General features: G+C 42.3%; 1 protein-coding gene across 8 annotated transcripts in view; it reads left to right on the forward strand.

Annotated features, from left to right (window-relative positions):
• Window positions 1-24,637, forward strand: part of MECOM (MDS1 and EVI1 complex locus) — a 327,506-nt gene extending 302,869 nt beyond the window's left edge. For 3 of the 8 annotated variants that reach the window (XM_032119852.1, XM_032119853.1, XM_032119856.1), the window contains 10 exons: window positions 94-1,456; window positions 3,565-3,652; window positions 6,504-6,530; window positions 13,588-13,754; window positions 15,092-15,169; window positions 16,917-17,086; window positions 18,186-18,330; window positions 21,042-21,278; window positions 21,830-22,016; window positions 22,951-24,637. In XM_032119852.1, coding sequence (XP_031975743.1) covers window positions 94-1,456; window positions 3,565-3,652; window positions 6,504-6,530; window positions 13,588-13,754; window positions 15,092-15,169; window positions 16,917-17,086; window positions 18,186-18,330; window positions 21,042-21,278; window positions 21,830-22,016; window positions 22,951-23,085 — 2,597 coding nt within the window. In that variant the 3' untranslated portion in view covers window positions 23,086-24,637. The remainder of the gene's footprint in view (window positions 1-93; window positions 1,457-3,564; window positions 3,653-6,503; window positions 6,531-13,587; window positions 13,755-15,091; window positions 15,170-16,916; window positions 17,087-18,185; window positions 18,331-21,041; window positions 21,279-21,829; window positions 22,017-22,950) is intronic. The other 5 variants (XM_032119857.1, XM_032119858.1, XM_032119854.1 and 2 more) reach the window with 3 other exon arrangements.
• Window positions 24,638-25,623: the final 986 nt, after the last annotated feature.

A 25,623-nucleotide genomic window follows, 5' to 3' on the forward strand; every position in this document is an offset into this window, starting at 1 on the left:
GGCGGGTAAAATATGGTGTTATTTGCACAGCTTTGAGGGTGGGGGCAATTACCACAAAGCCTGAGATGTGTTGTTGTTGTTGTTTACATACAGGTGAGGTCTGCCATAAATCCTATACTCAGTTTTCAAACCTTTGTCGTCATAAGCGCATGCATGCTGATTGCAGAACCCAAATCAAGTGCAAAGACTGTGGACAAATGTTCAGCACTACGTCTTCCTTAAATAAACACAGGAGATTTTGTGAGGGCAAGAACCATTTTGCAGCAGGAGGATTTTTTGGCCAAGGCATTTCTCTTCCTGGAACCCCAGCTATGGATAAAACGTCCATGGTTAATATGAATCATGCAAATCCGGGCCTTGCTGACTATTTTGGAGCCAATAGGCATCCTGCTGGTCTTACCTTTCCAACAGCTCCTGGATTTTCTTTTAGCTTCCCCGGTCTGTTTCCTTCAGGCTTGTACCACAGGCCACCTTTGCTACCTACTAGTTCTCCTGTTAAAGGACTTCCGAGCACAGATCAGACAAACAAAAGCCAAAGTCCCCTCATGACAAATCCTCAGATACTGCCAGCCACCCAGGATATTTTGAAGGCACTAAATAAACAACCATCAGTAGGGGAGAATAAGCCAGTGGAGCTTCAACCAGAAGGGTCCTCTGAAGAGAGGCCGCATGAGAAACTCAGTGACCAGTCAGAGAGTAGTGACCTTGACCTTGACGATGTCAGTACCCCCAGTGGCAGTGACCTGGAAACCACCTCGGGCTCTGATCTGGAAAGTGACATTGAAAGTGAGAAAGAGAAATTTAAAGAAAATGGTAAAATGTTCAAAGACAAAGTAAGCTCTCTGCAGAGCCTGGCGTCAATAAATAATAAGAAAGACCACAGCAATCATTCCATTTTCTCACCATCCTTAGAGGAGCAGACTGCGGTGTCAGGAGCGGTGAATGATTCTATAAAGGCTATTGCTTCTATTGCTGAAAAGTACTTTGGTTCAACAGGACTTGTGGGGCTGCAAGACAAAAAAGTCGGAGCCTTACCTTACCCTTCCATGTTTCCCCTCCCGTTTTTTCCAGCATTCTCTCAATCAATGTATCCATTTCCTGATAGAGACTTGAGACCGTTACCCTTGAAAGTGGAGCCCCAATCACCCAGTGAAATAAAGAAGATTCCAAAGGGAAGCTCTGAGTCTCCCTTTGACCTCACCATAAAACGTAAGGAGGAGAAGCCTCTTACTCCCATCCCCTCAAAGCCAGCAGCCCCCTCTGCATCCAGCCAGGACCAGCCGCTGGATCTCAGCATGGGCAGCCGAAGCCGAGCCAGCAGCACAAAACAAGCCGAGCCTCGGAAAAACCACGTCTTTGGAGACAAGAAAGGAGGAGACCTCGAGCAAAGGAAATCTTCGGAGTCCTCTTTGCAGCACGCCAGGCCCACCCCGTTCTTTATGGATCCCATTTACAGGTAACAGACTCTGCTGCCTTTCAGCATCCTTTGGTACAGGCAGCGAGGTCTGCCAGGGCTGCCACCCTGTCCCTCTCCCGGTGTCCCTGGGGGTGCCATCCCAGCTGCTCCAAGTGAGCCATGGGGCCGGTAATGCTGCAATTAGCAAGCCCTCGTTGCCATGAGTCATTAGTTTAACCTGCATAGCTTGACATGCAGAGGTTGAATATATTCTCTTACCTATAAATGAGTTGGCTACAGTATTGAATGTTGTTTATTTGATGTGTATTTGATGTCACTTGTTTGCCTGAAATTCATTTTCTTCCAAAACTCTGCCCACTCTGACTTCCCCTGGAGGTGACAGTGCCTCTCCCAGGGTATCCCTTCTACTCCACCTTGCTAGTTCCTCTTGAATTCAAGAGGAGTGTCTCATAAGTACAACAAAGAAGCACATTGGACCTAAAGTGTATTAAAAATACGGAAATTGAGAATGATTTCTGCCCTTTTTTACCATCATTTGAGTACTGGATTGATTTCTTCAGGCATTTCATTCATAGAATTGAAGGCAGAGCATCCTTGTGTGTACAAAGCCTCACCAGTGGGCTCCTTAGTCATAGAATCATCACAGAAAGGCTTGGGTTGGAAGGGGCCTTAAAGCTCATCTCATTCCAACCCCCTGCCATGGGCAGGGACACCTTCCACTATCCCAGGCTGTGCAGATCCCCGTCCACGATCTACCTTGTAAAACCAGTGGGAGCCTCATTGTTGGCTTTGACAGGTGCACACTGTCAGTGAGCTGAGGTTTTAAAAAACAGTGGTAAAATCCAGACCTCCTGGTGTTTCCCAGCAGAGCTGAGATGGATCTCACTGGGATCTGAATTTCACCTGCATCCTGTGTGTCAGCCCCCCTTTTCCCTTCCTGCTCTTATATCTGTAACCAGTCAAAGTCACATATCTAAATTAGTTTAGAGAAATATTAGCCATAAAAATATTTGTCTGTAATATAAAGGACTGATTTTACAGCTTCTTGTTAGAACAAAAAAATGTAAATTATGGTAATTTATTACTTTATCTGAAAAAGAAATGCTGTGGGCAAAGTTTTTGGAGAATGCTGGTGCATAAGACAACAAGTCTGCATTATGAAGAAACAGGCTATGATGCTATTTAGTGAGATGGTTTTATTCATGCCAGATTGATATCTGTGTTAGACCATAAGTTTTCTTTGAATCATATTCACTTAAAATGCCTGAAGCAGCTGAAATAATGACCCATGTTTTATGGCCCTGCATTGCCAACTAATTAAATTGCATTGCAAACTCCCCTGCCCAGGGCAGAGGGGTTGAAACTAGATGATCTTTAGGGTCCCTTTCAACCCAAACCATTCTGTGAGCCTACATTTCTGTGATTTTAATGACTTCTGTACAAATTCTGGCAGCGCAGCACGAGGTCAGTTATTACTGAGCCTTCCTTTGCCATGAGTTACATCTACATATGGACAACATGATCCATCCATGAAACCGTGCACATCAGTAACAGAAAAAACAAAAGCCTCAAGTTTCCACGCTGTTTCTGAATTATCCATGCTGGGTTTTGCTGCCATGAGTGAATTGCAGTTTTTGTTGCTGGCACCTCAGATTCAGTGTGTTCCTACAAGCCCACCTTTGTTGCCCTGCTTGTCCTTGGCTGTGCACAGGGGGAGGTTTCCAGGGTGGTGGCTGTGATGTCATGTGTGGCCAGATGGCAAGGGACCCGTTGCTCAAGGCTCTGTTGCCTTGAATTTCTCTTGTCTTAGTGAAGAGCACACTCAGTTGCCTTATTTCTTTATAAAAATGCTTGGTAGTTAGTCATTGGTTCCTATTATAATTGTTATTAATCTTTTGAAATGGGATTATTCCCTATATATATAAATGGTATAATAATCTACTTTAATGGTGATTCCCAGCCCCACCCTGGCAGTAATGAGCTGTGTGTGGGAATTGAGACTTGAGTGTCCTCCCTTATCTTTTACTGTTATCTCCTAGAAACAAATTGTTTGATGTGTAATTGCCTGGTTTAAACCTGAGTAGCTGTATGATTATTAATATCTGAGACTGATTCATCACAAGCAAATCTAATTTTAACATTTACAGAGTAGAAAAAAGAAAGCTAACTGACCCACTGGAAGCTTTAAAAGAGAAATACTTGAGACCTTCCCCAGGATTCTTGTTTCATCCACAAGTAAGTATTTTGGGAATTTTGATGTTGTAAACAAGCCTGTTGATGCTTCAAAGCAGGTGCAGAGAAATGAATGCAGTCTTAGTCATTTTTGGATTTCCTAAACCACACAGTTTTTGCTGGACCATTGTGGTGGAAAAGCGTAAGCATTGTTCTGAGCTTCTTGATGTTTTGCAGATGAAACAACATGTTTTGATTATAGAGGAAGCCAGATTCAAACTGAATATGTCTTTTAGAACCATTTTCCTCCAAAACTATACTGTAGCCACCAACATTTGCAGCCACTCATGTCTCCTGTGCTCTGAGTGAGGAGAGTCAGTATTGTCTACGAGGAGTCGATGCAGATTCAAATAAGGCCAGCAAAGCTGAGTGTCCAAGTTTAAAAGGGATTTTATTTTGTTTAAGGACTCCCATAAAAGAGATGAAAGTGTCCACCTGATGTTTCCAAGCCTCATAGTGCAAATGCTCCATGGTTTTTGGTAGCTGCTGTGGGCCGCAGTGTGTGTAGGATCCCTACTCCTCCATTCCTGCAGACAGTTTATAAACTCTGGGCTGCTCGCTTGTTCATAGGTCACAATCCTGGATGAAAAGCATTTAGGAGGGTGTCCTTAAAACAGTGTAAAAACTGTGATGTGTTTGTAGTATGGGAAGAGGATCTGTGTGCAAACTATGCGTTGCTTTTCTCCACCAGCACCGCGCCCTCATTTTGGCTTCCTCCTCCTTGCTCCAGGAGATTCTGCTAAAAATTTTGGTTAAATCTTACACCTGAAATAAAATGCTCTGTGGTATTTACAGATTTGAACCCCTTGCTGACTGTGGGCTGTTTCATCTTAGTAATGACACCCTCTACACATCCTGTATTTTAAGCACACAACCATGAGCTGCTGTCTCTGTTCAGGTTCCTCTGAATTCCTGGGCAAAACACCCCAATAATCTTCCAGCACTTGCTTTTTTTTTTTTTTTTTTCCCAATGAAATCCTAAATTGTTATGTCCTAACTTGCATGGATTATATTCTGAAATATGGGACTTCTGGAGAACTGGGAAGAGAAGCTGATGGTATACATGGTTGCAGATGCACAAAACCACCCCATTCCAATTTCTGAACAAAGTGTTGGATCTAAGTATGAAAGTATTTTGTAGTATTTACATGCTGTAAGTATTTATGGCATTCTGTAAGTATTTATAAGCATTAAATAAGAATTTAAGATGTATTAAAATCACTGAGAATTTATGTGCAAGATTTAATAGCAGCTTAACACCTCCTGCTAAGTTACCTTAAATAAGGTAAATAAGGTAAATTTGCTCAAGTGGCAAAATAACAAGTGAAAATTCCCCAAAGATGAGCTCAATGTGCTTTTTGTTCCTGCTGTAAAACAGACTGGTTCCTCTCCATCTAGTTAGTAATTCTGTTAGAGCAGCTAAGGAGCTGTAAATTATCAGTAAATTATTTAAATGAGGACATTTTAGATACTGCATTGATGGAAAAAGCAGTATCGTTTTGCTTAGTGCACTCTAGATGTTCAGAAGCTGTAACTCAGGGTGGTTAAGTGCAGGTGGATTTGGGGGTTCTGAAGGTGTTGCTGCAGGTTGGACTGATGCCAGTGGTAGGTAGGGTGGTCAGTGGGTAGGAAAGGGGCTGCTGGAGTAAAATTCACTGTTTGGAGTTTGGCTGTGGTGGGCAGGAAAGGAGTTGGATATTTTTCTATGTAGCGTTGTGTGACTGAGTTACCTGGGGGACTGGGAATCAGGCAAGGATATGGGGGTGAAATGGAGACATTGGGCATTTCCCTGTTAATGGGAATGATGTCAGGATTCCACCTTCGTGTTTTGTCCTAGAGAGTTGGTTGAATCTCTTGCTGGTGCCCAAGGAAGGTCCCAGTGCTGTCACCAAGTCCATCAGTGTGAGGAGGAGGTGTCGGATGCCACCTCCCCATGGCAGGGCCAGCCCAGGTGGGGCAGAGAAGCCCCCCAGGGGAAGGAGGGAGGCTGGCTGTGCAGAGCCCCCTCCTCCACATTTCTCACTGTGCAACAGGATAAAAAATCCACGGCAAAGCCTGGCTTTGGTTTTATCACTTACCTGAGTGAGAGGGATACGTCTTTAACTTGGTGTGAGCTGGATCGATACAGAGGTCAGGAGTGTAACAGGCACTAAGGAACATTGTAAAAGAAAACCAAAGCACCAGCACACGTCCTGTCAAAAAAGTAAATGTCAAAATGTTTTCTTGCAAACTTTAATAGAACAGAAAGGAGCCTCCTGTTTGCAAAGGCAGAATCTGGCTCGGTATTTATAGAGGACTGGGGAACAGCTTCCAGAAAAGCTGTTTTTTCTTTATAGTCCTGTTCACCCCTGTAAAAGTACAGGTGGGGAGTGCTCCACAAGTTTTCATTTTCTACTTGCAGGATTTAAATTATCTACAAAATTATTGTTCATGTCCTAAAAGCTTGTGTTTCTGTTGTTGAATTTATTCCTGAAAATTGCTGTCTCGTGGAGCAAGAATTTATTATTTTTTAACTGGATAATATGACAGCAAGCACATGGATCTTTAAAAAGGTTTCTGAAATAAGACTTAAAGACATAAACCCTGAAGTCCTTATCCTATACCTGGCTGGGAAAAATTCCTCCCAGTGCCAGTGGCCCAAAAGCTATGAAAGTTAGATAAGTTGATGGCGTTTCACAATAATTTGCCATTACAACGATTGTATTTTTTAGGAAGAGAACACCCCTCTCCAACAAATCATTCAGAATAACATTTTAATTAGTATCTTTAAATAAAATCTTATTATGTAGATTGATTGCAATAAGGATTCCAATGCAGGAATAATGTGTTGTTTTTGTTTCAATTTTGCTCCCAGTTCCAATTGCCTGATCAAAGAATTTGGGTAAGTTCATTGCTTATATTTTTGATTTAATCACTGTGAAATAAATTGCATAAGAAAAATATAATATGAAAGATAACTTACCACTCAATTACGGAGCATGCCACTCTTTCCTACAGGGTCTTGTAGCTGTAGCAGATAAATATGCTCTTATGTCAAATTGGCTTTATTTTTACGTACCTGATCCTGGTGGTTTTGTTTGGTGAAGGCAATGGGAGCTTTACCTGAGTGAGGGTTGCAGAATGCAATCTTAGTTTATATGTGACTGAAGTTGTTCCAAACCGTTTCCTTCAGAGATTGCAGTGAAATTTTCAGGCTGAAATCTTGTTAGATTGCAATAGTTAATAAATATTTAATCTGCATTAAAATACAGAGCCTCAGAGGATTTAATGTTTCTCTCTCACTTGACTTCGGTGGGAGTTAGTCACTTTAATAGCTCTGAAATTTTGAGCCTAATTGCTCATTGCAGTGCTTAAAGCAGAAATAAAACACCCATTTATTTGCTGTGTTTAGGTCAAATTTGTCCTCTGTGTATACTTACATCATCCTCCTTACATGAACAGGAATTGTGCTTTTAGTGAGTGTACTGTGGGATAAATTTGGGCTTTCTCTTCTATTTTTATAAAACCTTGCTTTTAATACATCTAAATTGTTCATGAGAAGAAAAAAAAAAAAAAGAACCACAGCAACTGCTTTTGCAGATGCAACTCCAGTAACGCCGTGTTCTGCTCTCGCACTGCTGGCTCCTCAGCTGCAGCGCCGAAACCATAAATACGTACCCCAGAGTTTCCCAACCTTTGGGCTTTGGAGGGGAGGGCTGGAGCCAGGAGGCAGTGGCTGGGATCCTGACTCACTCCTGCTCATCTCTCTCACTGCGACCTGGACTCATTTCACCAGGCAAAGCCAGAATTCTGCAAGCCGAGCTCTGAGATCTTCTCGCGCTCCTCCGCACGTGCGTCCCTGCACGGGGCTGCTGTGGGAGCCCCTGGAGGTGCTGCCCCTGCAGATGGGCTCTGAGCCCTGCCCTCTGCTCTGTGCCCTCTTTGGCACACTTCTAGAGCAGTGATGGACCTTTGCTCTGTGTGCACATGTAGATTTTAATCCCACTTTCTTCCTGGGAAGTGCTGGCTTAAGCAGCTGCAAAGATGCTCTGGGAGCCTGAGCTGGAAGGAGCTGAGCAGGCATCGAAGGACTGCTGTGAGCACCCAGAGGTGCCGCAGGAGCTCAGCAAGCAGGAGGTGGGGTTGGATGCCAGACTTGAAGAGCACAGGAAGTGGTTCCCGAATATTTTCTTTGGGCAATTCTGTGTAGGACATGAAGGGGCCGTAGTAGGATTTGCGATTTGGCCCAGGCACCCTTAATCCTCTGCTCTCAGAAAAGCAGCTCTGCTTCAGCAAGTTTGGGAAGTTGAAAAACCCAGTGCAGTCTGTTTCTTCTGATTTCCTTGACTTTGGCTTGGTCCTCAAATTTCCATCATCCTGCTCCTTTGTGAGTGTATGTCTCCTGGCCATGCTCATGCTATGAGCAGCTCCAGCAGAAATAGATGTTTAAAACTTGAAGGGACTGAGCAGGATGCTGATTCATGGATGAATCTCCACCTTGAGAGGTTTGGTTATGTCACACAAGCCTTTCCATCTCAATTCCCAGTTGCATGTGCCATATATTCCAAGATTATTTGAGATTGTTTTTTCTTGTTTGGAAGGTGCCTTATGGTACAAATCAATGGGCAACACCTTCTCTTGAATGGATCAGGAGTAATTTGATGTATTTATTCCATTTTGGTCCCATCAGGAGAAGGTTGCTTAAAGAGGTTCTGTAATTATAGGCAGGCATTATTTGCTTTATGGAGAACCATTGTAAATAATTAAAACAATTTTACAAATAAATGCAAAGGAATTTGGTGAGTGCATTAACAAAGCTTTTATTTTACTGGGCTTATTTTTAGGACATGATCCGTTCTGTTAACTGAGCTTAATCCCCACCAACTACATTCATACAAATCAAGTTATTCTGGAACCAAACTGCAGATCAGCAGGAGTTTCTCGCTACTGCTTCGTAAAGTTCAGCCACGTGTGATGGGTCTCTTGAACGTGAATATAACTCAGCCAAGTTCCAGGGCTAGATGTCCAAATACACACAGTTTCAAGACAACATGATTCACAAATTGCAGTTTTTAGAGGCAACATTACAGCTTCAGATGGGAGAGGGAAAAATCATGAGCTTTAGTAGTTGGATTTTGAAGAGTTCCCCAAATAACAGTAGTAAAAATAGAAAGCAAACACTTGAACAGTTTTTTTTCCCATGAGGTCTGGCCATAAAGTCAGTTGTTTTTGTGATAGCAGCAATGAAGGAGTCACGTTTGTAAAACATGAGGTCATGTAATTCATGACATTTTCTGCGAGATTATTTCATATCATCAGGTTATTCTTAAAAAGCAGCAACAGCAAACGTTTGCTTTATTTATGCCACTTTTTCTTGGGTGGGTTAATAAATTTTAAGACAAATGTTCAGGGCCCCTGCTGATGGTATCTTGCCCTCTGAAATGTTTATAAATACTTGTTTTAGCCGATTATGGTAATGTCTGCATTTTTGAGTCGGAGCTGGGGAATTATGACTGCACATTAGTTTGCGTCAGTCGGAGGTTAATAGCCTCTCAGGGAGGTGGGGGAAAGCTGCTTCCTTTTCCAGACATCTGGACACAGATAGAATCAACAACTCTTATATATGTAAATCAAAAGTTACTGTTCTATATAAAACACTGTCATTCACTGATCGCAGATTAGGAGCGCCCGTGACTTGTCCATAAGGCAATAGCTGTATGTAAAATATGTAATAGGATCTTCTCCCTCTCCTGCCTCCTCGGAGAGCTTTCTCCATGGGCATGGCAATTACACTAATCCCATCCTCGGGGTCAAGCAGTGCTTTTCCCCCCGTGCCCCATTCAGGGATCACCACAGCACTTGGGTGTTGGGTTGGGGTGCAGAACCCCCTGAAAGCACAGCTGGTGGCTTTAGCCACACACCTGCCTCCCTGGTGGTCCCAGGGACTGTCACTGGAGAGATGAGGTGACCATGAGCACCCACCCAACCCCCCAGGACAGACACTCTCACCAACACCTCTCTCCAGGAGTTTGGTGAACTGAGGACCGGTAGCACCTCCACAACCAAGAGAGCTCCTATAGAGGCAGGTCTGGCCTTGCCATCAGCAGTAACAGTGTTTGGAAGGAAGAAGAGCTACTTCAGTTGTGTTTCAGCTGGAAGGGAGACTTGCATTGTGGAAGAAGGAAAGTCATCTCCTGGGTTAATATTTAGTCATAAAAAAAAAAAAGAAGGGGGGGAAAGGGTAACAGAATAGTGTTTTTTACAATCATTGAAGATTACCAGTTGGTGTCACTGGGCCTTGAACTGTGGCATATGTCTGTAAAGGCCATAGGAAGAAGGGGGATCAGGCAGAGAGTGGAGTTTGTGACTGTCTACTGTGAGTAGCCAAATCCAGAGCTGATGATGAAGATTTTGCAGGAGATTCAGAGAAAGCTGAGTCACCAGGATTGAAACGGCAATGAAAGTCAATGTCAGTAAATACCCAATAATACCGAGGGGAAATTGTGACTTTTAACTCCTGTCATTTAGGAAAAAGATCTTGAAGTTGGTAGTCTTATGAAAATATCACCTCCGTGCTTAGCAGAAAGGAATTGAAAATATCATTATGTTATACTGCCTTCAGGTCTTGAATGCAGCTGAAGTTCCTCTCGAAAAGGCCATAGTAGAATTAGAAAAGACACAGAAAAGTGCAACAATGATGATCAGAGGTAGGGAACAGCTTCCATTCAAAAAGTGACTAAGTAGATTTTGATTTTTTCAGCTGGGAAAAAAATGCCCAAGGGAGCTGTGCCCCAGCTCTGTGAGCCCATGAATGGTGAGCAGAACCTGAATGAGGAATGGTTATTCATTAGTGATAACAATAGAAAAAAAAAAAAAAACCACAAAAAATATCAGGCAAGAGGCTTAAAAGGAACAAAAGTGAATATCTTTTCATAGGCACCTAATTAAATTGGTGAACTCTCCTTGACAAAAATATAAACGAGTCTGAAAAGGTTCAGCCAAGTGAATGGGAGCAGCAGCCGATGGACGTTCGATGTTGTAACTGAGATGCAGCCTCCAGTTAATGCTTTTCCACCTCCCTGTGCTGGTGTGTGACAGTGGGGAGATCTGTCCCTTGCCCACCCTCCTGTGTGTCCCCTGGAGCCACTGCTTGGCACTGGTACCAGCTTCCAAAAACACAAGTTTCCAGTTTACGATTCCTGCTTGATTTTGGTGTCTGAGTTAGTCCTCAATGCAAAACCCCCAGATTTCTTACTGCTCAGCTGGTATTTTGCAAGCAGACTGGTGAGCAGGGGCTGTCTGCCTGCACTGGAGGTGATGGACAGCATGTTGTGATCAGGGCTGCAGGACTTCATGGGCTGTAAAATGCCCCCACAGCCCAGGAACCCATCTCACGATAGGGATTTGCATCCTGAAGGCTCTGAGCACCAACACACTCCAGGACTTCTTAAGAAAATGCCCCAGTTTTGGTTCTTGGGAGCCCTACCTCCAACAGATAGTGCCAGCTATAATTATCCTGATAGCAGTGGAGTGACAGTGCCTCGGATCAGCAAAGCTGTGAGGCCAAACACTTCCCACTGGTGCTGGTGCAGTTCTTGAAAAACATCAATCATACCAGGTCACCACATAAGTCAGGCTTTAAAAAAAAAGCAAAACTGGCAAAGCAGCAAGCACAATAGTCATTCCTATGGTGAGAAACATATTTTTAGAAAGAGAGTAATACTTTAAAATAATTGGAAGTGCTCGTGCTTCCTCTGGATGAGGGATTTAAGACTAGGTGCTGATTTCATACCTATTTTGGGACTGATGTAATCCTGGAGGCAGAGTTGGAGGTAGGGCTGATCTGCTTCGCTGTGCATTAAACAAGAGTCTGTCTCAGTTTCTACTCTGCAAAATCCTGGAAATAAGAACTGGAAAAAAAAAATCAGCATGACTAAGCCATTTTAAATGTAAAGGGGAAAATAGTTGCTTTAATATATTACTGGCAGGGACCATGTGCATGAGAAATTGTGATCCAAAAATGATTTAAACCCACTAGATAATGAAATGGACTTGAATATTAAATATACATAAATAAAACATTTATTATACTTCTCAGTACCCTTATTATTCTTCACCATAAATATGTGATACCATAACCCATGCACTGTCATGTCACTGCTAATCAGCCCGAAGGCCAAAGGGCATTTTTCGTTCAAACCATTTATTTTCAGCAGTTGTAAAATAGATGAGTGAATTTTTGTGGGGAACAATTAGAAGAAATTAAAGGCAGTGGGACGACTACTTTGAAAGCTTTAAGAATCAATTCCAACTAAAGGAGAAGATGAAGTCGTATAAAAAGAAATATATGGTAATGTTGAGGTGTATGGGTTGATAATGACATCTTGGTGCCGAGATAGAATTACCTCCTCTCCCAGCAGCATCATCATTACATATCTCATGCCTGTGATCAGTACACGTCAAAATCCTTCATATTGACAAATGTGCTGTCCACTTGCATCTGTGGAGAATGTTTTAGCAGCTGAGTGATTATGAATCAAACCCCAGAGCTTACAGCCCTTACTGCCTTGCAATGCTTTCACATTTGTTGCCTGACAAGTAAATGTATCTTGACTTCCCTCTGAGATTTTTTATTTTTTTCCACCGTGTTTGATGAAAGACATTTGGCAAATTGGCAGTGGTACCCTGTACGTTGCAATTTGTACTCAGCATTAGGAATCTGAGCATGAAATGAGAGGGCAGGCTACAGGCTAAAGGGAAAAAAACGAGGCAGCCCAAAGGCAGAGCTAACCAGCATGGAAATAGTCATTCCAGGAGACAATCATGTCGTTCTGCCAATGAAAATAAATAAACCTGCAAAAAATGCCCAGTTCTTCCAAATAAAATTTCAGTTTTACAACAATCAGAGCAACCTCTTATGGATTTTGAAGAACAGTCTGTGGAGGTGTTCCAGCTGAGAAGGGTTCAGCATCTTGTCTTTCATATAATTTGCTTCTTCATCACAAGCAAGATCTTGCACAGGGCTCATGCTGTGGGTTTTGTGCTCGGTAGGTGAGAGCTTGGCTTTCTTTTCTTTCATTTGTTTGTGGTGTTATGGAGAGGTGGATGGTTATTCTCACCTGTCAGTAGGCTCAGCAGCATTCTTGAACTCTTCAAGTGGCAATGTTTGAGGTTTTGGAGGGGCTTTCCTTGGTCTGTTCCAGACACCTTAAAGGAAACTGTTCTCCAGAAATTATTTAATCCCCACTCCCTGCAAATTGCAGACAGCTGATCAAGAGTGGAAACATCCCAAAGCACAAAGGATTTACAAGCAACTAAAGGTAGAGCAGGAATATTAAGAGGTGAAAAAATAGGATAGACATCTAACAGGCAACGTGAATACAGAGCACCAAACCCACCAAAGCTTAATTTCTTCTGTGTTTATCTAATGGTCTTTGGCTATGATGGGCTAGAACACTGGGCTTGATGGTTGGATGTGGCTGGGACATTGATGGAGCCTCTTTGGAACTGGATTGTTGCAGCCCTTGGTTGAGCTAGAGTGTTCATAATCTTTCCACTGTGATAGGTGTCCTCTGCAAGTCCTTAAAAAAAACAAACAAACAAACAAAAAAATCCAAACCAAAAAACTAGACATTCAGTTATTATTTCTGTTCATTTGGTAAAAAATGTTCAATGATTTCTGTAGATGGGATGCATAGACTTGTAGGCACACAACCACAGAGCATGACTACAAAACCTGGAATTTTGTAGAAGCTGGGGCTTAAAAGTAAGAAGAAATGAACACTGGCTGATTATTACCCTCATGCCCCATAATTTTTGAGACTGCAGCTCTACACTGGCCTTTTCCCCTTTTTTCCTTTCACTTACCAGTGGATGTTCTTGTATTTTGGGTTCCCGGTGGGGGCAGAAATCCGAGGGGGTGTTTACCTTGGTGGGCTCTGTGCTCTCTCCTGCTGCAGGTGTCAGCTATAGAGAACATGGCTGAAAAGCTGGAGAGCTTCAGCGCCCTGAAGCCGGAGGCCAGCGAGCTGATCCAGTCGGTGCCGTCCATGTTCAACTTCCGCGCGCCGCCCAGCGCCCTCCCCGAGACCTTGCTGCGCAAGGGCAAGGAGCGCTACACCTGCAGGTAGCCCCAGGGCCACCCCACGCTGCCCTCCCCAAGCCCCCCCCCTGCTCAGACATCCCACAGCGAGCCTTTCAGACCTCTCCGTGCCCAACGTGGAAAGCGTTTCCCTTTGGGGTTCCTATTTATTAGATTATTGGTGTTACGAAGCAAAGAGCTCTCCCTGTATCGTAGCAGCTTGATAAATGAGGTGCAAACTGTTACATAAACAATTCCTTTTTTTCCAAATTTTCTCATCACTTTCATATATAAAAGTGTGCTTTCATTATTGATTTTTTTGATCGTAAACTACAGACGTGTTTTCTCTCAGGCTTCTGGTTTTAATATCCAAAGGGATCAGTGATAAAATACATGACTTATTAGGACTTGTGTGTACAGACTTAAAAAAAAAGCCCACAATGAAGATAGTCATTGAATATGCACCCAAAATGAATGGGAGCTTTGTCAAGGAGAGTGGAATTAGCTGTGTGGGTATTTTGAAGGCTTATACATCATGTTGTGAAAAAATAAATGGGATGTTAAAAGTGAAGGGATGCAATCTTCAAAGTCATCATGTGGTACAGCCACCACCCTCATTCACTTAAGAGAGCACTGTGTGTGTGCTCTGCCCTCATGCAAAAATGGGCTCAATGTCCTTAACAGCATGGGCCAATTATAAACTGAATATTAATGTGTTGCTTGAACAAAGGGGGAGAACTCACGATAATTTTTTTTTTTTTGTTGGCCATTATTTTTCCTGTGACATACTATTGAGTTTGGAGAATGGTTTTTAAATTGCACTGTTTAGGTCTCTATATCATCTCCAGAACGTGCAGGCATTTGACACTGGCATATCAGTTTATCTGATCTTTTTGAAAACATGTCACCTTCTTTCAAGACATGTTGTTATAGAAACATACCTTGATGGATTAGGTCTTTGAGTCTTGTCTGCTCTGATCCTATTCAATGCACAGAACGGTGTCACATTTGCTGACACGTAGAATTGGTTGAAAGGTTTGAAATTTGCTTACACAGAGGCAGAAATCCAAGGCTTTAATAACAGATTCTCTTGATTCCAAATCTGAATGATGCTGATAATCACCCAGTGGGCTTAGAACCTTGGGGTGATCTTTAAAACTGGTTTTTCATATACCCCTTACTTCTGCACAAGCAAAGCTGGTTGGTGCCAGCAGTTCCAGTCCCACTCTTGTGTGTGTTGATCCCTTATATTTGCTGAATGCTTTTCTTGAGATGTTGTTGCACCAAAGCAATGCCAGTAGGACCATATAGTGATGATTCCAATTGGGCTGTACGAAGCCACTGAAGGTTGTGTTGTCTCATCAAACATTTTCTTATCACAGATACTGTGGCAAGATTTTCCCAAGATCTGCAAACCTGACCCGTCACCTGAGGACGCACACTGGAGAGCAGCCCTATAGGTACCACACCCCTCACCCCTGTCTGTGCTGTGGTCAAGCTTTGAGGTCCCTTCCAGTGCAGATGTTTTCTGTGATTCTGTGAAAAAAGCTGGGGAATTCAACATCCTTGCTGGACCAGCTCCAGCCCTTCCTCCTTAGCTTTGGACCCACTGTTGCATTTTGGTCTCAGAGTTTTGTGCATTAGGTGCTGATCCTCGGTGTTGAAGATGCAGAAAGGGGGAAGGTTTAGGTCTTAGTGAAATTCTTTTGGCTGGGGCAGCTTCCCAGCACAATCCCCAGGTTTGCCTTTGCTGGCAGCAGGGCTGGCACTGCTGAACCAGTGTGATTGAGTGCTCAGTAGGGCTCTTGGATGTATTCTCCCTTGCAAGAATGTTTTTTTCTTGGAGTTCTGCGGTGTTATTTGCAGCCTAAAATTGGGTGATTTGTCAGTCATCTGATCACTGAAAGATCCCGGTTGCAAAGGCGTTACTGTATTTATTTGTTCCCTGCCTAATCTGGATTCTTTCTGAGATCTGCTTAACCAAAACCCATGTGGGTGTACTCTCCTGTTGATAAGAATGTGTGTGTGTTACTGAATCCAGGACAGTCACATGCAGAAATGTGTATAAAGCTTCACCTTATTGAAAATGAAAGGCTAATTTAAACTGGAAAGAGGCCAGTTCATGTTCCAGTAAAACAAATGCACAGATTTCTGCATTTTATGAGCTGTAAAGAGCAGAGTAAGCTCATTGTTTGTGAGGAAACAATATGTTTTTTGCATCTAGTCTCTTTGGGAAATGAGATTCACATCTAATTTTATTGTAGGAAGGTCTTGATGTATATTATACCCGTCCACTGCATAAAAGCCACAAGCAATTAGTAGCATAATGGGCGATTTCAGCACTAAAAAAATTTGACATCATTGACAACCGTAAGAGAGGCACAGGAGAAGTAAAAGATTGAAAAACTGAAGTGGTGAAGACTCTTGGCTAGTTGCCAGCCAGAGAATTTGGAATAGTTATAGTATGACTTAGTAATGGCTTAAAGAGCAATACAGTAAAGGCTTTAGGGACTCCAAATCACTACACAGTATGAAAATTGATGCCTCTGGTACCAGAGTGATAGACTAAACTACTCACATTGGCACAGTATTAAAGGTTGGGATTGTTTATTGCTGGTTTTTGCAAGATAACCAAATTTCCTCTGGGATTAGCAATCAAGCAAGCTAATTCCTCGAGAAAAGATTTAATCACACAGTATAATTTAGAATAGGAAAAGAAATAGCCCTTTTTACCTTATTTGAGCATTAGAAGAGATCTGTTTCATGTTTTTTCCAAAAGTGTTTAATTGTATTGTATTGGCAGCACATGAAACAATAGAGTTATTGCTCTACTGTTTTCAAACTTCCCAACTTTGCATGCAACAATTTTAAAAACATGGGACTCAATTACCATAGCTAATTTGAAGCCATTAGCTCAGAAATATTATGCTTATTCCTAGAGGCAGTATTTAAAATATAAAGTCTAATGTGAATTAAAGCTGAAAACCCCAACATAGAAGTTATGTCTCCATTCCAAGAGCACAGGTCTCCAGTTAGTCAGCCAAAATTTGTCTGTTTCAGAGAGGATTGTGCCTCAGTAGGGAACAAAGAACTGTGGTTGGGTGCTGAGACTGAGCCCAGAAGGCTCTTCATGTATCGTAGGATAAATCTTATGTATCCAGCTATTAACAAACTCTTTCCTACCCACTTGTTTTGGTTTTTTTTTAGATGCAAATACTGTGACAGATCCTTTAGCATATCCTCTAACCTGCAGAGACATGTGCGTAACATCCACAATAAAGAGAAGCCATTCAAGTGTCACTTGTGTGACAGGTGTTTTGGTCAACAAACCAATCTTGACAGACATCTAAAAAAGCACGAGAACGGGAACATGTCTGGTATGTTATGTCTTTTCCCTCCTGTCTTTTCCCTCCCCAGCCTGCCCCATGTCCCATGTGCAGGGACTGCCCATTCCCTGTCAGCGCTGCCGAGTGTCCACAGGCACACGCTGCTCCGACGGCTGGGGGGTTGCAAAATATGTAAGTGCCTAAGCTCTGCTGACATTGAAAGTGCTTTGAAAATCCCAGCATAAACCCTCCCCTTGTATAACTTAAGACCACTGGAAGATGTCTTTTCTTTTGGTTTTCATTAAGCCAACCCATAGCGTTTTGAGAACAGACTGGGAAAATTGGTTTAATCCCATCTCCGCAATCCCTTGGCTCTCAATAGGAGTCCTAGATTTAGAGTCTCGGGGGGCACTCTAAAAGATTTTCCTGGCACCTTCTGAAATATTCCCACTGTCAGGAGCTGAAAAGCTCTGGCTATTACGGAGCTAATGGTGCCTCTCAAACCCCAAAGCAAATTGGTCACCACACAGCAGCAGCACAGGCAGTGGCAGGAGGGGATGTCATTGGGCTGGTTTGGGTATCTGCAGGGTTTAATGAAAACCCTCTCTGCAGTCCTTTCAGTCTGCATTTTGCCTCACTGGAAATAACCAGGGGCATGCAGTGAATGCAGAGCTGTCCCTTCCCCAGCGCTCAAAGAAAGGCGTCTGACACTGGTCTCTCAGTGCTAATGAATCTGGGTGATTATGTCAATGACTACTCCATATTTTGAATAAATCTGCATAATTAATAGATAAAAATTAAGTTCTGTTTGCTCAGTTCAGCCATTGGTCTAAGAAAGACAGTTATCAATGGACAATCTTGGAATCACAGGGAACAAGAGGGAGATGTTGAAATAGAGACATGGCAAAAGTGATGATAAACCATGGAAAGGGGCACCCAGCATGCAACCAGTTGTTTTTGCTGGAAATCATCCTTGCCCGTGAATAATTACTGATTACTGGTTTTATAGCCAAAAGCTGATGGTTCACACTGACCAACTTTCTGGCTCTCACCCATTTTTTAACCAGAGTTTCAATTTAATTTTGATTTAAATGGTTAAATATAGAAAATGTAAAGGAGCAGCAACAGACATCGTATGTTTTGCTTTAAGGTACTGCAACGTCTTCACCTCACTCAGAACTGGAAAGCACAGGGGCAATCCTAGATGACAAGGAAGACTCTTACTTCACAGAAATTAGGAATTTTATTGGAAACAGCAACCACAACAATCAATCCCCCCGAAACTCAGAGGAGAGGTGAGTTGTGTCTGATCTGCCTTCAAAAGGTGCCCACTGCTCCTTTTCCAGGTCTGCAGACCTGATAGTTCACTTTTGATTATGTCTGGAGCCAGAGTTATTTTAGAATCTGGCTGCTTCAGTGGCCACCTTGGTGTCTTAGGAATAGAAATGTGTCGATTCCCTCCCCACTGTGTATGAAGATGTTCCAAGTGGCAGATGCTGGACAAGAGATTCCATCTGTGAACACATTTCTTCTTGTATCTGGACCTCTCAGTTTCAGGCTCCCACCATTGATTTAAGTTTGCTGAAAAATTCCTTCTCTTTACATTCACAGCAGAGCAGGTGAATTCTACATCCTGTGGCTAAATGTATGGAGCCGTAGGATTTAAGTGCAATTTAAATGTGTAATCAATAAAGTAGACCAAGCTGAACGTCCTTTCCCGTAAGTAACTCAATCCCAAGAAAGATGCTGAGTAGCCAAAAGCCCGTGAGGCTGCGGGTGGGCGTTGGGAGTCCACAGTGCTCCAGCATGTGAGAGAGCTTTTTCTACTAAGATTTATTAAGTATATGGGTGTTTGAATTCTTCTGAACTAACAGAAGAGAGACCACTTTTAAATATTTTCAGTTAATAAAAGTACAGCTAAGCAGAAAAGGCTGTAGGATGGAGCCCCACATATTTCTTTGGGATTGGTGTTGCATTATGCATTATTTTCCCTTTTGAATTGGCATTACATTATCAACATCAAAAAATTCTTACTGCTGGTGACAAACTTTGCTGTCTCCTCAATTTCTAGATGCCTTTGTGAAGGGATAAAAAGGGTGGACACAACACAATTTCCACAAAAGTATTGGATTAAGTGATTACATGCATATTCAAATTTCATTCCATCTTGATTGGCAATGAGGGCTTGGGATTTTTAACTTGCACATCTGGTCTCAACATGTCCTCTGACAGGAAGTCAGCAAAGTGGAAAGGTTGCTGGGTTGTGCAGTGTTTCCTTTCTAAATTTGGCACTTCAGACTGCTCTTGACGGATATTTTATCCCTGGCAAATTGCTGCATTTGAAAGCATAATTAGAGAATCTGTTTTCTTAATCACATGGCTTTTGTTACTTTGGTTGTAGTCCATCTCCCTTTCATTCCTAGCAGCCTCAATTGAGCATAACAAGCAAGTTAGCAGCCCAAACTGCACTCAACAATTTCTTATTTCTGCCTATTTAAATAAAAGATGATAAAGAGATATTTCTCTGATGATCTTAGAGGGAGGTGGCTGCTTCAGCCCTCCCTGTTCTGCACAACCTCAGATTTTTTGATACTGCTCTAAAGACAGACTGTTCCCTTGAGCATTTTTTTCAATGCAATACTAAACTCATGGCAGTCAGCTGGAATTTGCTTGGAAAACAGATGAAACTCTAATATGTTTAGGAAAATGATGCTGTTATTGTGGCAGAAACAAGCTTTGCTCCTCAGAAACTCCATCTGTTACAGCAGAAAGTCAAATGTTAAATACCAACAAGGCTGATGGCTCACCTTATCTTGCTCCACCATTGGGTATATCCCATATTGTCCCACACAGTTTGAAGCACACGGAGTCTAAAGCAAACTGCGTGCGGACAATAAGGTTTCCATTTTTATAACTGTATTCCTGGAAGAGTTAAGGACCTTTTGCACAATGAGAACAATAGATGAATCAAGGCCTCTGTGCTACGTGACGTGGTGGGGGCAGATACAGTGGTAGCATGAATTTTGGGGGGGGGCTCCACTGGGTGCAGCTCATTCACATCCCTGTGTCTGTGGTTGGGCATTCGTTGGCGCCGCGGTGCCAAATTTCTTTACTTCGCATTTGATATGATGGACACAATGCAGCTCCAGATGCTCTGAATCCTACAGGGTTGAGACCATTACCAAACAGCCCCTACTTCAGCGTGGGTATTATGTCCTTGATAAAAATCCTGTAGGAAGTAGTTAAGAGAAGTCATTGTCTGAGAGCAAAGGGCAGCGTAATAACAGCGCGTAGACCAAATGGTTTTCCATGTGGGTATTGCTGTAATTACTCATTTAATAAGAATAAATACACTTAAATTGCCATATGACCTTTCTTTTCATTGCTTTTTACCCTTCAAATCAGTCAATAACCCAGTTCAGCACGGAGGCGATATTGCAGACCACTCTTCAGGTCTCCAGCTGAAGTCTCTTAGGTTCCCATGTAGGAAATCCATACATTCAGTGAAGCAGTATGGCTTCCAAAGGGAGGGTAGTGTGCTAAATTAATTATGCATGTAATTTTGACTTTAAAACTCTGAACGCAATATTGGATGTCGTTTTTGTTAAAAATGCCAGATCCGATTTTCAGAGTTTCTTGGCCCCTACAGCTTCTGTTAAAAGGCAGTGAGTTGTTTTGCCCAGACTACATGTATGATTGGAAACTTGAGATGTAATAATGCATGAGAAAATCTGGAATGGTTATCTGAACATGCCTCTGTTAGGACAGTAGTTTTAGCAGGATAACAGGAAAATCCCATGGTGATGGTGCTGTAACGTCCCACTGATTTCTGAGTGCAATTTTCTCCAGTGCTAATTTTCTGTGAAGCTAAGCAAGATATGAAATACAGAAATCACTTTATTCTGCTGGGACAGATGCTTTTCAGATCTGTCTCCAAGAGTCTGCCGATGAGGAGCTTTCATATCTGATTTGTGTTTATAGCTTGGGTTTGTTTTGGTACTTTCAGAATGAATGGCAGCCACTTTAAGGATGAAAAAGCCATGGTAGCCAGCCAGAACTCGGATCTGTTGGATGATGAGGAGGCAGAAGATGAAGTAATGATGGATGAAGAAGACGAAGAGAGTGAAATGGCAGGGAAAGCAGTGAAAGAGCCCGTGACAAGTGACATGCATGAGGGCACTCCCGAGGAGGATTATGAGGAAACGAGTACTTTGGACATGAACTGCAAAGCTTCCCCTGGCAGGTTGGTTCCTTCCGAGTATTGGTGTGCCCGATAGGCGGAATAAAAACAATAAACCATACAAGAGTGCCAGCACCAAACCGGTGCCGTGGGAACCGGTCCGGAGCAGCTGCTTCCCACTTACAATAGCAACGTGCGTCTGTGTTTGGGTCAACACCAGCCCTGCTTTCAGCCTCTTCATGCAGTCTGGAGCCCTTGATAGCAAAATTGACTGTGCTTGGGGAGCTATTGTGAGGTTCTGGGTGAGACAGGAAGCAGGGTGAGACAGTTCCATGGGAGAGACGTTATCTGCTCCGTGAACCGTCCTGCATCTCTCATAATGGCCTTGCGGAAGGCTGCGGAGACACCATGAGAGAGACAAACTCCCTCCCCCACTCAACTGCCCTTTCTTTAGAACAGAAAAGGGAATTCTTTTTATTTCAGGATCACCACTCCATAAGGCAAGGTGGCTTATTAAAGTGAAAAAGGGAGAAATTGCTCAGATGTGTAAATCTGAGAAGATGAGGGAATGCAGAGAGGGTTATTTAATTAAAACCTCCTTGGCGTTTTTGTAGGTATAAAGAAGAGGAGTATAATAAGACTGGACTTTCGGCTTTGGACCACATAAGGCACTTCACAGATAGCCTCAAAATGAGGAAAATGGAAGAAAATCAATACAGTGAAGCTGAATTGGCAGCTTTCAATGCTTCCCAGCTGCCAGAGGACCTCAAGCAACCATTGTACAGGAAATCCAAATCCCAGGTAAAAGCTTAACTCGGTTAAAATGTTATTGTCACCAAATACCCACAGGATTAAGCTGTTAGTGTGTGGCAGGCAGGGTTGTTCCAGCTTTGTCAGACAGGGCTGTTCTCCATGTCCATAAACCTCAGCCTGACCTGACATCCCACTGCACCCCAGAGACATGATAGGGTGCTCTGGTCCCTGAGAATGGAGGATTTCCATACTTTTTTCTTACTTTTTTTGCTATTTTTGTTCTGCCTGGTGGCCACAGAAATGCCATGGTAAGAACTAGTCCCACTTTGCTGACACTGATGCTGTGGAGTTTATCTGCAGCCTCACAGGGATGTGACTTGATCTTCTGGCTGGCTTAGCTTTTTGGCATTTTTTTCCAGACTGTTGGATGGTACCACCTCTAGGTCCTCAGCATGTTTTACAAACAGCAATAACTGAAATGGTATCCTCATGCTATTTCTTGCAGTTTTCTAAACAATAATTAATTAAAATGGGTTTTTTTAGCCCCTTTGAAAGATTCCTGTTTTAAAAACTGCAGAATATGCATGTATGAAAGGTCAGCAAAGGATACTGTTATATTTGGTGAAATACAGGACGAGACAAGGGATAATATGATTCCTCCGCGTCTTGAAAAGAGCCTCCTGTGCCAAGAGTCTGAAGGCAAAGGAGACTTTGGGACCTTGTCTACTATCAAAGGTTTCTCTGAGCTTTGTAAAACCAGATGAAAGCAGAAATTATTATTACTACTAGTGAGTCAAAAGTGTTAGTGAAAGGGTTGACAGTGGTTTCACCTAAAGCATTTTGTTGGGGGTTTTTTTAACTAAGTTGAGACCAGTGGCTGTAGCCTGACTGCTGCCCTGACCACACAGGGGTGGCACGGGTCCAAGCTCAGAATCCCGCCACGGGAGCGTGACCTCTTTGTCCTTCTTCTGTCCCTGTGCAGGCCTATGCCATGATGCTGTCTCTCTCCGACAAGGACTCCCTTCATTCTGCATCCCACAGTTCTCCCAACATGTGGCACAGTATGGCGAGAGCCGCCGCGGAATCCAGCGCCATCCAGTCCATCAGTCACGTATGACAGTGCGGAGTCTTACCGAGGATGGGACCAAGTCCAAACCAGTAGCATGGCTCTTTCATATATGACTATTTAAAAGACTGCTGAGCAGAATGCCTTATAAATCTGCAGGGTCACTCATTTAAAGTCCGGTGACCTTAAACTGAATAATTTTAAAAAAGAAAGAAACTATTTATTCTCAATATTTTGTTTTGCACAGCAAAGGCAGCTGCTGACTTCTGGAGGATCAATGCGACTTAAAAAAAAAACAAAAAAAAAGGTTTCAGTGGATTATGTAAACGGGGCTGGGAAAAAGTGTCTTCCAGTTCACCCGGCTTTGAGGGGCAGGGGCAGAAGGGTTAAGACTGCATTGATACACACATGGGCACTCCTTTAAAGTAGGAACTGAATTGATTTTCTTTTTGTATAAGATAGTTTGACACAGGATTGGGAACAGTTGCTTTTATGTACAAATCTCTTCATTAAAGCTTTATGCATTTTAGCCCTTCAAAGAAAGAAAATAGTTCTATCAAATGCACACTATCCATTGTAAATGTAGAATGAAGTAACAGGGAATATTTTGTTCTCTCCGTAATTCTTTTGCCTTCTCAACTGCATTGTTAAAAAAAAAGGAAAAACAAGGAGAAAAAAATGACAGAAAAAGAAAGAACTCTGAGAAACAATACATAAGAGGCTTGTGTATATTGTAAACTATGAATGTTCACTACTCCAAGAAGCTAAATCATCCAGATAAATCCGTGAAAGCACCACGTTCATTGACAACACCACTAGTTCGAATCATTGTAAGGAGATTTTTAATTTTCGACAATCATGTCACTATTTTGTTGTATTGTTTCCTTTCCCCTTACCCTCTTAATTTCTCCTTTGTGTTGTGTGTACTATGTATTTATTTGTTGGCAAACGATTGTTTGTTGATTACAATAGCACTGTTCCTGTAACAAACAGCACTGCTCCAGTCCCCCACTGCGTTACGATGTAAGGCACCCATGTACTTCCAAAAAAGTGAGGTGAACTGATCTGTGTATATGGGAGTGCAAAACAGTGTTTGAAATTTTCTTACATTCCTCTTTTATTTTATTTTTTTGCCTTTTAATGAACTAAATAACTAATAGATGCGACTTAGTTTTGTTCAGTTTTTTTTTTTGTAATACAGTAAATTGATTCGATTGTATAAACAGTTATAATTTCTTCATGAAAGCATGATTCTTCTGATTAAAAAAACTGTACCCAATATTTTATGCTGGTTGTCTGCGAGCTTGTGTGATGTTATGTTCATGTTAATCCTATTTGTAAGATGAAGTGTTCCAAATTTATGTTTTAAAAAAATAAATAAATAACGGAAGGTATTCAGTTATTTTTGGGGGTTTTTTTTGCCTTTAGTGAGGGACCAGATTTATTTTTCTTTTTGTTTATAATCTCATTTTGAAATAATCGGCAAGTTGAGGTACTTTCTTTAAATGCTTTGTACAATGTAACTGTTACGCATTTCAGTACATTACTATGGGAGGATCAACTTAAAAAAAATAATAAAGGACTACAAAACTGAAGGGATCTATTTCCTTTTGTCTTGGTTTTGTCTGAGTCGGGGCAAAAAAGGCACATTTCCTCTGCAGTCTGGGGAGCAAAGATGGATCTGTGGGGTCGTGAGGGCAACCAGAGGATGAGGCACTGGGAGGTGTCTTGGACTTGGCCATGAAATGTGGGACACGAGCCAGAGCCTCTCAACAGACCGACTGTTGGAGGGGTTTAGTTAAGTCCTTTAAGTTTCCAAACACTACCTTGGAAAAGAGGGATATTTAGGTCATTTCACAGAAGAGGTTGGTGCAGTGTCACCTTCAAAGGCATTTGTGGAGCCCTGAGTTTGAGCTTTGCCCGCCTGCTGCTTGTGGGGACAATGCTGGAAAGCACTGGCTTGGCTGGTGCATAGTGAAATATTCACTCACCAGAGTGATCAAAATCCATGGCTGAGAAGCTAAATGAGCGTCCAGCTGCAAAAAATGAGGCTTCTAGAGTCTAAAAGGAAAAAAAGAAAGCATTTTAGTTTGTGTTTGTTGTACCTGTCCAGCATATTTGGGGAATGATCCTTTGTCCTCCTCTTGAACATCAATGGTGGTGATAATTCAGATCCTTTTTGTTCGCTTCAGAGGTCACAGACTCACTGATAAGAATCCATCCCCTATTGGATAAAAAAGTGGGTTTAGTGTCACAGTGTGCACAGTTAGCTGTTGTGTATCTGTTATTAGATAATATTGACTACAAACCTGAATACCTTTCCTTCTGATGGCTTGTCTTAAACTGAAATTTTCAATTTCATGATAAAAACTGTCAGCAGCAGTAACCTTGAGAAAAAAGCGATTGTGACAAGTTTGGGTCACTAGAAACCCTTGATGTGTTGTCTAGGAGGAATTTGCCTTCACAGAAACATACTGAGCCAGTTTTGACAGTGTTGTATTGAATTGTATCTAACCCTTAACTCCACAAATATCATCACAAATATCATCCATCTCATTCCAAATGAATGCCATGAGAGCTGTGAGACCA

This window comes from Corvus moneduloides, chromosome 10, assembly GCF_009650955.1.
Source record: "Corvus moneduloides isolate bCorMon1 chromosome 10, bCorMon1.pri, whole genome shotgun sequence".
NCBI classification, from domain to species: domain Eukaryota; kingdom Metazoa; phylum Chordata; class Aves; order Passeriformes; family Corvidae; genus Corvus; species Corvus moneduloides.